We start from the raw sequence: 12,184 nt of genomic DNA, 5'->3' as shown, positions 1-12,184 counted from the left end.
GAGGACACATGTCCGTAACCAACTCCATTCCTCATCACCCTTACTTGGAAGATGTCCAGGTGACAAAAATTGTACTTTTCCTGCAATGGGAGAGATTTTGTCTTAATGAGGGGCCAGGTTTTCTTCAAAAAGTCAAAACAAACAAACATCAACAATAACCAAACCCCAAAACAAAGGCTGTTGGTTATCCACAGAGGGTTTATTTCCACTTTAGTCCCCTGACGGGAGAAACGGAGTGCAGAGGAAACTTACAGAGGAGTGAAGCTTGTGATATAAAATATACAAAATACAGTATCCTCTACATGCACTGTTCATACACATAGGAGTGTGCTTCCAGGACCCGATTGGAAAAGTGGACGCTTCCCAATTGCTCCCTTGGAATCCCTCTCAGGGTTTCTTCTTTCTCTGATGGAGAGTCCCCAGGAGAGCGAGCCTGGGGAGAAGGAGGATGATCAGCCCCGTGAGGGCCAGGGAGAGGCTGCTGGCATTGGAAGCACCGAACGCTGGAGCTGGGAAGGATCCTGAGGGGGATCTGATGCCTTCCTTTTACAGATGGGGAAACTGAGGCCCAGAGAGGGAAAGTGACTTGTCAAAGGTTACACAGCCAGTTGGGGGCAGAGCTGGGGCTAGAACCCAGGACTCCGGGCTCTCCCTCTCTTCTCACTGTCTTTCACGGGCAAGTCCCTGCTTCTCTTGGCTCTGGCTCCTGGAAACTGGAGGACTGGATCCCTCTGGACATCCACGCTGGGTGTGTTCTCTGTAGAGCTCAGACCGCAGACACGCTGGGCAGTCTGGTGGGATTGGGTCACTCCTATGTCCTGAGCCCTCCTTCTTCTGTTTCCCTGTCCAGAGGCACAGCAGAGCATGGTGTGAGCCTTCTCTTTCTCCAAACAATCCAGTTGAGTCTTCACGCCCGAGGCTGAGGCTCAGGTAGCCTTTTCAGATGACACATTTCAAGGCTGGAAGGTTGCTTCGTGCTCGTCTGGAGTGTCAGGTGTGGACACCCCTGTGGTCAGCTGGTATTCGGGAGTGACGTATGGGTCCCAGTGATGTGTTCTGAGTTGTTGGTAGGAATTTAACGGGGTTGGGGAGTCTCCCGCTGCCCTTCTCCTCCCCCCAGTCACCACAGAGCTCCCCAGCTTTCTCTTTGTCCTTTGAAATTCCTTTAACAGGGAACAGAAGGGATAAGGCTTGGACTGCAAGAAGTTTTGGGAGAGAAAACCCAGGGACAAAAGTACCACAAGGCATTACACTCGGAGAGAGGGGCCTCGAGGTATCATCCCCGTCTCCCCAAACCTGAGGAGTTTTCTGCTAGAACGTACCCAGAGGGCAAAGCTGGGAGAATACACGGACTTAGCTCAAGGCAAGGAAACATTTTCTAACAGTCAGGTCCAAGCTCAGTTACGCCAAGAGTGAGACCAGGACCACTGGGTTTGACAAATGACTAGGAGTGAACGAGGCCCCTGGGGTGAGCACTCAGGAGAGGAGTAGGGGGGTACTGGCCCCAGTCTAGCTCCCTCACTGTACTGCGGGGAGAAGGAGGCCTGGAGAGGGGAGGGGACTCAGCCGGGGCCAGCGACCCAGGTCTCCTGTGCAGGGCCTTTTTCCTATACCACACTGCTGCCTCTCAGGGTCCCAGGGGCTGTCTTGGGAGGGTGGGAGCAGCGTGGTCCATCCCACCGGTCACGTGAGTAACATGGAGCGTGCCGTGTTCGGGAGCGTGCGGTGCAGCCTCGCTCGGGCTGGCCAGGGCAGGCGCCCCGAGGGCGTCAGGCAGCTCACCGCTCCACCTGGAGCTCCCCCAGGCCCCGCGGGGAGCCTATCTGCCCCCACACCCAGTCCACGTAGTTGGAGACCTTGGTGTAGACCCCGTACACCTGCTTGCTGCCACATTCTTCGGGGCCCCCCCAGGACACCAGGCCTTGGGCCACCCAGCGCTGGCTCGAGTCGTCGAGGACGACAAAGGCGCCGCCGCTGTCCCCCAGGCACGTGTCCTTGCCACCCTCGTAGTAGCCGGCACAGAACATGTTCTCTGTGACACTGTAGTTGCCTGACCGGGACTCGTAGCTAGTCTTGCACTCGGCGTGCGGCACCACGGGTAACTTGACGTACTGCAGGACGTCTGACAAGGTCCGCGTGCCACTGCTGATGATCTCGTCCACCGTCACGTTAGGATTGGAGATGCCCCAACCAGCTACCAGCCCCAGCATGTGGGGTGCCGGGCCTTCGGGCTCGGGCCGCGGCAGGCACACGGGCATGATGTGAGGCCCCAGGGGCACGGGCTCCCGCAGCTGCACCAGAGCGATGTCGTGGTTGTAGTTCTGGATGTCGAAGTCCGGGTGGAGCACCACTCGGGCGGCCGAGCTGTTGACAGCCTCCGATTTGTCCCGCACGTCGTGCAGGCCCAGGTAGACGGTGACGTGCTCCTTGGAGACCGGTGTCACCGTGTTGTCTCGGCGCTGGGAGCGCAGCACGTGGGCTGCCGTGAGGATCCAGGACTCAGAGAGCAGGGCCCCGCTCCCAAACCACTTGTCATTGGGCACCCTTGAGGTGTCCTCCACCACGATCAGGGCCTGCCATGGGAAGAGGCCGGGCTCTGCATTCCGGCCCCCGATGATCCGCTTGACTAGGTTTGGCAGGGAGCGGGAGGGCTGACCACACACTGTAAAGAGAAGGAGGGGGCGGGGACAAGAGACAGAGATGGGTCAGGTCAGCCAGGTGGAAAGACCCTCTGAAAGAAATGCACATCTCACCCACTGTAGATTATGCCACCACGGACCCTACTCTACATAACAGAGCCATGCTAGCCTGGGGAAGCTCCGAGTGGGGTCATCTTTGGCCTAAGTCTTTCTAGTCTGGCCCATCTGTAGTTGGACCCTTCTGTAGCCAGGGCCGTCTATGGACCAGACCTTTTTATATGTGGGCCTTCACCATCCTGAACCATTCCAGCCAAGATCACTTGTGGCCTGGATCATCTTTAGCCAGGACTATCTCTAGCAGTGGTCACTTTGCCCCTTTCTTCCCTAGAAAGCCATCTCAGAACCCAGATGTGGTCCATGCTGTAGGTACTTAGAAAACTTCTGAAAACCACAGGTCAATGGCTTTGAGAGACGGAAGGAAATTAAAATACTGTCTAGCAGGTCACAGCAAACACTGGACCGGGAACTGAGACACCTGGGGCCTTGAACTGGCTTTTCTCTCCTCTGTCCTGTGTTACTCTGGGTAAGGAAATTTCCTTCTCTGGATTTCAATTTTTGATCTGCTAAATAAGGCAGTTGGTCAATATGATCTCCAAGGATCCTTAAAATTCCAAATTCCTTTGATTTTTATTTCATTTGCCCTGGTCACCCCCGTTTTATAGGTGAGTAGAACTCTTCAGAGGTTAAATGACTAGCCCAAAGTCACATTGCTATTAAGTTGAGTAGCAGGGCTTAACTAGATTCTAAGATGAATGTCTTATCCCTGTATCCCACAGTGCCTCATTACATATAAAGATTTTCTTCTCTGGCCTAAAGGACACATGATGTGAAGGGATGCCCAGGGCATCCAAGGTTAGGGAAAGGTGGCATAATCTACAAGCAATGATGCATAGGCTCTGCTCTACCCATCATTGCACCCGGGAACCCTGTAGTACCTTCAGGGAAAGAAGAAAGGTCTGATCAAACTTCGTTCTACCGAGTTGTACCCCGAGCATGCACACGCACCACCAGCCTCCTGTAGCCAAACACCTTTGGCCCATGAGCAGAGGGTCTTCAGAACCAGCCCCCCGCTGCCTAAGAACAAGCTCCCAAGGGCCCCTCCCAGCAGGGTGCTTAGGTCTGGGGGCTAAGCCTGGTATGAGCGTGGACCTCCTCCTGGTTGCAAATTGCCAGGCTACACCCCTTGGCCTGGAATACTTTCAGCAGTCCTTTAAAGACCAAGGAGCATTTGAGTTTTCTTGGCAACTCTGAGAGGTCAGGCTTCCAGCAACCTAATGCTTTTCAGATGCTCTTCTTCTGGATACCAAATGCTTCTTACGTGATCCTGAGGCACCCTGCTGTTCACCCCAGGCCAGACGTGAGCTGGTTTTTGCTAACTGTCTGTGGCAGGCCTTTCAGAGCTGAAGGCCAGACTCCCAATTATAAGCAGCAGCCTACAAAGTGACTTCTCCAGGCAGGTCTGTGACTGGCCCTGCAAAACAGCTCATTGAGTGCTCATAGGCCCTCATCTGGTGAGGGACATGTCTGTGGCTCAGTCCATGGTCACAGCAAAGCCAGCACTGAATGGTGCCTTTTTCCCACGAAGGTGCCAGTGGCATACTCCAGGTCACAGAGTGTCTGAGCGGGGGAAGCTTGGAGAACAGCTAATTTACAGATGGAAAACTTGAGGTTCAAAGAAGGCAAGTGACATACTCAAAGTCATTAGTGGCAGAGCCAGAAATGGAGCCTGTTTCTTTGGACTCTGGCTTCATTTTTTTCCACTAAAGTCTGTTTTTCTTCTTGATATGCTCTTGTCCTTTCAAGAGGTTGAATGATGCAGCAAGCCTTTGAGAGTGCTCATTGAAATGGGGCCATTCTTTTAGGCTGCTACCGTTCTCCATCCAGTCTTTCCTGAGGCAAAGGATTCACCTTGAAATACTAGATCTTCAGCTGTGCTGAAGTCAGATTTGGGCTCTAGAAGACTGGAGGTACTGAGGGAGGGCCCTAAAAACAGAAATGTGATATTCGAGAACTCTGGGTTCATGAGGATGGCACAGTCACGAACGGCTCAGCATTGCTTGTGTCGACATCAAAAGTCTTGGGTCCATCTTCCAGTTCTGCCTCTAACTTTTTGTAGGTAACCCTGGATGAATCATTACACCTCCCTGATCCTTAGTTTTCTCATGTGTAAAATAAGGGGCAAATAATATTTTCTTAACAGTTTCCTTGGAAAGGTGGGATATTATGATGCCAGATGAAATGGCTTTCTCCATTCTGGCTTGCCTTTGGGTTCAATCTCAGTGTTTTAGTGGGGGAGAATTTAGAATTCTCTGGCCTGGTCCAATGATACACGATGTTCTGCTCAATACCAGGTGTTAAAAGAATTTCATGACTCATTGTATCCAAGATGCTTTGTATGAATCTAGAGGACGATGACCATTAAGAGTCATAGAATGTCAGGGATCACCTGGTCCTGCTCCCTGGCTTCTGAGGTATGAAATTCTAGCCCGAGAGAGGTGAGGTTATCTACCAAAGCTTGCAATTAGGAAAAGACAAAAGTGGGACCAAGACCTGGGCCCATGACTCCCAGCTCAGTGCCTCCTCCCCTTCTAGACACCGCAACATGGCTGCCCGGGATGGAATCCACCTGCAGTGCCGTTTTCTTTGGCCCCCCTAGTATTTTAGCAAAATGGGGGTTTGGCCTCCAGTTTGCCAGAGCGCCACCATTCCCCATCTTCTCTGAGGCTTCTCCAGCCATGGCCCCTGGGTGTGCTCCTGGCTAAGCCTACCTGAGATGATGGGGATCAGCGGAGTGTGGACGGGTTGGCCTTTCCCCTGTTTCAGCTCCTCACGAATTCTTTGCGTTCTTTCTTAGACTTAAAGCCCTCTTAAGTGAAGTCTTCCTAACCAGTCCCCATCCCTTTACTCCCAGACAACTACATGCAGGAATTTCTTCCTTCTCTGGGAACTCGTAGCAGCTGTGATGGCCAGGGACATTTCCTATTACTACTACGTTCTTTGTTCGTTTTAAAGTGGGGTCAGTAGACAGGCTTGGGGGAGGTAGCAGTCACTAAGACTTGAGCGCATTGCTCTTTGGAAGAACTTGTTGCTCTGTCCTATGGTCATTTGGTATTTGTCTGATTTCCACCTCCTCTGAAACACAGTGAGTGCTTGAGGACAAGGTGTCTACTTTCTCACTTTTCCTGGTGCACAGCCAGTGCAAACACCAACTGTGTGGGATGAAAAACCTGGTGGGAAGGGTGCAGAACTGCAGAGAGAAGAGGCAAGAAGTCTCCTGGTGTGACAGAACAGGTTGAACATAGAGGCTGGTTGGTTTGAGAAGATGTGAGGCTAGGCTTTTCTGACCTTTGACCTTCTGACGTTATCTCTTAAAAATCAATCGAAGCATCATGACCCCCCCAACCCCTTACTCCATTAACAGCCAGAGCACCTGTGGCCCGAGGGCCTGGCGTGGGAGACCTTGAGGCAGAGAACTTGAGGGTGAGGTACCTGGCAGGCAGGTGGGCTGGCTTCTCCCCAGGACTTCATTCATCCAGACTCCTTGGGCAGAACACGTATATACATCTGGGAGAGGGAGAAAAGGTTGAAGAAGAAGAACATAGGTGATTTATAACACATGGAAAATAGATCCGGGTTTTTAACTCCTCTGTTGTGGATCATTGCAAGTCTTCCAAAGAGTCTTTCTGATGCCGTTCTCTCTGAGCCAGTCCTGTCTGCAACTTGAAGCATGTTTCTAAACTGGGAATCGTTTCATCTCTGCTCAAAATCACAATAGCTCCCCACTGGCCTCAAAAATAAACAGGATGCTCTTCAGTACAGTGTCCAAGGCTCTGAGCAATCTGACTCCTGCCTGTCAAGGCCCCGCCCAGCCCCTGGAAGGCACCTCTCATCATTAGTCACACAGCTCTCTGTGGCGCACTTCCCCTGCCCCCGCTTCTCCACTTAACAAACCCTTTCATAAACCACACTTGTGCCCACCATCTCATGAGGCTTATGCTAGCTCTGTGAGCACTACCACTATTCCCCTTCTGGAAGGAGGACTTGGAGGCTTTGAGAAATTAGGAGAATTTTCTTAATGCTAGTCTGTGGTGGAAGCAGAACTGACTGGCCTTCACATCTCCTTGAGGGTTCCTTCTCTGCCAGAGGCTGTATGTCTGTGTGGGTACGGGGATGTCATGCAGCCTAACTCGGGGTGCAGGCCTGAGGCAGGGAGAGGTGAGGCATGTCTCCAAGGGTTTCTCTTCCCAATTCCTCCCAAACCATGACCAACAGACTGGCTGTTTCAGCCCCCAGCCTAACCCTGAGACCTGAAGCGTGCGAGGAGGGAGTGGGCTGGTTTAGCGTGGAAGGCTCACCTGTGATACTATGCAGCATCTTGTAGTAGGGCTGCTGGCAGGAGTATCTGATCTCAGATTTGTATGTGGTAAGGTTGTTTCTGGTGGAAAATGTGACCAGCCCGTTTTCCAGCTCTGCCGGGGCTCCACAGTCCACAACTGAGAGAGAAGAGAGTGAGACCCCTCAATCACCCCTTCCTCTTCTTCTTGGGGCCATCTGGTGCATGTCTCATACGATGTGCAGCTTGTACACTGCACACAACTCCAGAGAGCAACGTTATAGGCTATGCAAATGGTGGCCCTGCATTTGGGGTCTCTCCCATCTATGAGTACTGTGTGGTCAACTCACCTGGCCTGGTGTCAATTCCAGGGCAGGGGCAGGTCTGCTGAGATTCAAGCAGATCCCAGTCTTCTCCCCACCAGGGCCCTTTCCTTGACTTCCAGTTCTATTGTGCAATCCTCTTATCCTCTTCTGTCCAAGCATGAAGCCCATGTCTCAGTGAGAACATTCTGGCTCACATGAACCAAAGAACCTTCAGTTCTTCCAGACCCAACCACATGCTGAGTAAGAGCAATTATTGTGCTCACTTTGGAGCTTGGCATAAAAACAAACAAACAAAAAGAAACCCAGCTCCTGCATGAGTACACAGCCGCACCCTGCTGGCTCTCTGCAGGCACAGAAGGCAGAAGGGGGGTCAGGAGGGACCAACTTTTATTCTTCACCTACTCATTTTCTCTGGTTGTCGGTGGCTGGACATTGGGGCTGGCTGTAGGGCAAGACCAAAGATGCCTGCTCCTCGGAGGTGGTCTTAGGAGAGCCTGCCAGTCCAGCCAAGTCTTAGGGGAGGCGCCAGCACGAGTCTGCCAGGAGCCAGGTCAGGGGCTGAGGACCCAATTTGTCTATGTCTCTTCAGGGGCCTTTGTTAGAAGATGGTGCTCATTTCTAAGGAAATCCTCATCTTAGTTCAAACAGCCTCTGCCAGAATTGAAGAATCCCAGAGGACTGAGAACTTCGCAGGTGGAAAGGAACCTGAAGTCAGGCAACCTAGAACATGATCTTTACCTACAGATGAGCCCAGAGGGGAGACTTGACTGGTCTAAGGTCACAGAGTGAGTTACAGTCAGAGAACTAGACCTGACCTTAAACTCAGTGTTTTTTAAGTAAACCAGACTCACGGTCCTTAGGATCTGTTTTCTAGTGACAGCGGCTTGTAATCAATATTAGCTGGGTAATGGTGGACATTAGCTGTCCATCTTCTGATAATTTCAGAGGATCATATTCTAAAGCCAGAGTTTCCCTCCTCCTGAATTTTACCTGGTCACCTCGGGAAACAGAGATAGGGGCAATTTACCTCTGAGACGCTATTCAGAAGTTGTGATTTTTAAATTTGGGACTCCAAATTTATACTTTTGATTGAACAGAGAGTTATCTAACTGAAAATACAGAGGATTCTCTAAGACCCTTCAGGGTGGAGGAGAGGGATGAAGCATGGGAGTAAAAGCAGGTAGGTACCTCCTGTCTACAAGGAAGGCAAACGCCAAGAGAACTGGCTAGTGTTGTTTCCTGGCCTCCAATCCCCCTGGACAAATCGCTCCCATTTGTTTTGATCTCCCAAAGGTAGAGACACCCTTCTACTCTGAGGAGAAAGCATGTAAGGGTCAGCACTATGATAACAAGAGGCAATACTATTTACTATCTAAAGCTATAAACAATTTTAAAAGTATTTTCCTGCAGAGTCTCTAAGCAGATTTTTCTTCCTTTTTTAGGAAATACCATTGATTAGTGCCTGGATCTTTGTATTACTCTTGAGTCCCTTAACTTCGGTCTAGCAATTTATTTTGCCCAAATTATCCTCAAGACCTAATACCTAGTTCTGGGTGGAGGATTCCAGGGTCAGTCGTAGACATGGCTAGGTGGTCAGGCCATTGAGAGCCTGTACGCAGCCAGCACCGGTGCAGAGAGATTGTCTGGACGGAGGGCCTGCTTTCACTTTACTCCAGAGAAGTAACTTTGCCCGCTGATGAAGCTGGTTTTACAACCAGACACAGGGGGTGACAGATAGTGGAAAATAGAGGGTCATTTCAGCTTGGGTATAGTGAGTGGGGAAGAGGTGAACCTTTTCCCCAAGTCTACACTGGCAGGCAAGGAGCCATGTGTCTCTGGGACCTAGAGACAGCTTCCCTTTTGGAAGGCCCTTTGAGTTCTGCCTGCCACAATCCAAGATGCTAGATCCAGACCCTGCTTCCTCAGTTAGTCCATCTTCTTTGCTTGGGAAAGGGTCTCATCATCTTCTCTAAAGTGTGTCTGGCCACTTCCACACTCTGGGATCAAAACGCTCTTTCTTTCCCCTTTCCTCTGGCCTCCCATTCTCATCAGTCTCTGGGTTGGGTTGTGCCACCCACACTCTGTCTCCACTGTCACTCTTCCTGCCATTTACTTTCCTTCAGACATGTCTTTCTTGACCTGCCGCCCTGAGGATACACTGACACAGTCTTGGGGCTTCCTAGGGAACCACACACAATCAGCTCACCTGGCCCTCAGGTCCCAGGGATGCCCCTGACCTGCCCCACCCCACTTTCATCTTCGTCTCTCCTGTGGTGCCCTTGCACTCCAGCGTCACACACCCCTCACTGTGCTGCTGCTTTCCCTACATAGGAAATCCTGTGGTTCATGCTCTGGCCGCCCTCCAGGCCTTGATCGAACATCGCTGCTTCTGGAAAGGCTTTTCTCATTCTTCTAATTGGATAGGGCTGCTTCCTCATTTCTCCTTGCATGGCCCTTTATTCACTGCTCTCTGAGGCATGTATCTTAAGTTGCCTGGTACTGCAATTATTTGGGTTTATATCATATCTTCTGTCTAAATTACGATCCCCTCTCTCACATTGAGTACAAGACCTGTTATACTTTGTGGTCTTAAAAATATTGATTCAACTGATGCTTATCTTTAGTGATTGCCCCATCTCCTCTCTCAAGGGTACCCTTGACCTAGGATGGTGCTGCAGTCTCCGGACCATTCATTGTCTGACTTTGCAGGATTCTGCCTTCATCAAGAGGCCATTCAATCAGCAAATAGACTGAGCAGTCACAATGTAATGCAGGGGTGCTCTGATATGTCTACCCAGATTTTGTTCAGGCTGAAGCAGAGATTCCCACCCTCCACAGCCCTTTCTTTCTCATTATTTATGACCCATTGATGTCCCATGGCACCAGAGCTGAGGACTGCTGCTTTCAAGCGTGATACCTATCTTTTGAAAAACTTTAATTAGGGAATTTTCAGAAATGCAAAGTTTGTAAACTCCAGAGGAAAGATCTTCTGATGATGGAATTTCAGCCCTGTGTTAGGTATAGGTGGAAGAGAAACTCCTGGGCATGAGAATAGGTCTAGGTTTTCTAAAAATCCATGCTATATGAGTTATTGTTAGTTTCACCTACTCATGGTTGTTAAGAAAGTAGCAATGGGGACAAATATTAAAGTCATAAAGCCACAGGCATTCTGGCCCATTTAAACTTGAAGTGTGGAGTGGAAATCAGGGCCCACTTTGACCTGGTCCACCTAAGACCATGTGAATGTCTCTAGAATGAAAGCCATTTTTCCTTTGAGAAGAGTATAGTCCACATAGAAGTGCTAAAAAAAAAAATCCCCCATTATCTTTTCATTATCTTTTCAGCATAATGTTTGTATGATGGGTGAACCCTCAAAAGGAGAGTTGTTATATACGCCGCGGTTTCAGCTGCTTAGGCCTGTGTTGCCTTGTTCAGCATCCATTCTAATCCGCACTGAAATGGGAAATGGAGTGTTGGCAGGATGGGGAGGGATGGAGGAGCTCTGGGACCCAGGGGTCTTGTGAGTGGTCCATTCCTGGATGTCTGCACTGTGTGGGGTCCCGCCATTCACTCTGCCACTTGCTCTGACTCAGGTTCGCTCTCCACATCCATTTCCGTTTCTGCCACCATGATGAAGATCAAAGAGGGGTCAGGAGGTAAAGAGAAAGGAAGCAGAGAGAAGGAGGGAGAGAGAAAAAGAAGAGAAAGAAAAATTAGCAAGCAAAGCAGAAACAGTTTCTGCAGGAAATACAGAAATCACTCCACCAGAATCGATTAAGAATGCATAGTGTAGGTACAGCCAGTGTGAAGGACAGCTTGGGATTGTGGAATGCGTACCATTCTGAGAATTTGCACAGTCATAAATCCTGGCTCATGGCAATGATAACATTCTGCCCGTGGAGCAAGCTTTGCATTCATCTGGTCCAAACCCTCATTTGGCAGATGGCATCAGAGTGGAGCAGGACTTGTTTGGGGTCACCCAGCAGGGCCAGAACCACAGCCCATAATTCCCACTTCCTGTTTTGGTGCAAGTTTCTTCACTGCACACGCACACTTCCTGTCTGTTCCCAACCCCTTTCCCCACAGTCCCTGGGGACTCACAACTTCTCAGTCTTTTTTGTCTTTTTTGCATCTCGCCTAGGACCCAGCACATGCCTGGGACAAAAGTACTCAGTAAGTACCTACTCAGTGAACAAGCAGACATGCCGGGTGTGTCTGAGTGGGGAGTCTAATAGTCCTGACTCAGGCTATGCTGGGAGAACCAGGCCATATTAGGGAGGAAAAATTCCTCTTTTCTTTAGTACAAAATGACAGCATACCTTTGTATACTAGCATACGTCACATAAAAGAGCACCAGCAGATACATTAGTGCCTTACTCTATCAATAAAAAGTGTGTGTTTCATCAGGGACAAAAAATTATTACCAACGTTTCCTACTTTCCAAGCGTATGAATGAGAGAAACCAAACCTCTTCCTATGAGGGGGTTGGGTAGGGGAAAGAAACAAGCTTTTACTGAGCTTTTACTTATTCCTGGTGCTCCATGGGTGTGATACGTACATTAACTCAGTCCACAGAACAATCAAGAAGGCAGGAAACTCAGGCCAAATGAGTCTCAGTCAACTGCTCATGCCTATTTAACTGGTGGAGTCTGGCTTTGAATCTAGAACTTCCTGTCTCCAAAGCAACATTCTGTCCTCTCTACCCCTCATCCTCTGCCTTGTCCTTCAGAGCGCCTCCTTGTCCTGTTCTGCAAAGTGCTTCACCCAGAACTTAGTCACAGCACCACACACGAGCCACGTGTTGGAGGAGGTGGCAGACGTGTGTG

General features: G+C 50.2%; 1 protein-coding gene across 4 annotated transcripts in view; it reads right to left on the bottom strand.

Annotated features, from left to right (window-relative positions):
- The window catches only part of MASP1 (MBL associated serine protease 1), a gene marked incomplete at its 5' end in the record, with an annotated part of 59,318 nt that overhangs the window by 11,589 nt on the left and 35,545 nt on the right, over window positions 1-12,184 (bottom strand). For 2 of the 4 annotated variants that reach the window (XM_082393218.1, XM_082393217.1), the window contains 3 exons: window positions 179-2,662; window positions 6,189-6,263; window positions 7,055-7,192. In XM_082393218.1, coding sequence (XP_082249344.1) covers window positions 1,779-2,662; window positions 6,189-6,263; window positions 7,055-7,192 — 1,097 coding nt within the window. In that variant the 3' untranslated portion in view covers window positions 179-1,778. Of the gene's footprint in view, window positions 1-178; window positions 2,663-6,188; window positions 6,264-7,054; window positions 7,193-10,278; window positions 10,979-12,184 lie in introns of those variants that run through there. The other 2 variants (XM_082393220.1, XM_082393219.1) reach the window with 2 other exon arrangements.

Source organism: Balaenoptera borealis (assembly GCF_965194805.1).
Source record: "Balaenoptera borealis genome assembly, chromosome: 5".
NCBI classification, from domain to species: Eukaryota; Metazoa; Chordata; class Mammalia; order Artiodactyla; family Balaenopteridae; genus Balaenoptera; species Balaenoptera borealis.
The sequence above is the reverse complement of the archived record's forward strand: the minus strand, read 5'-3'. Positions and strand labels throughout refer to the sequence as shown.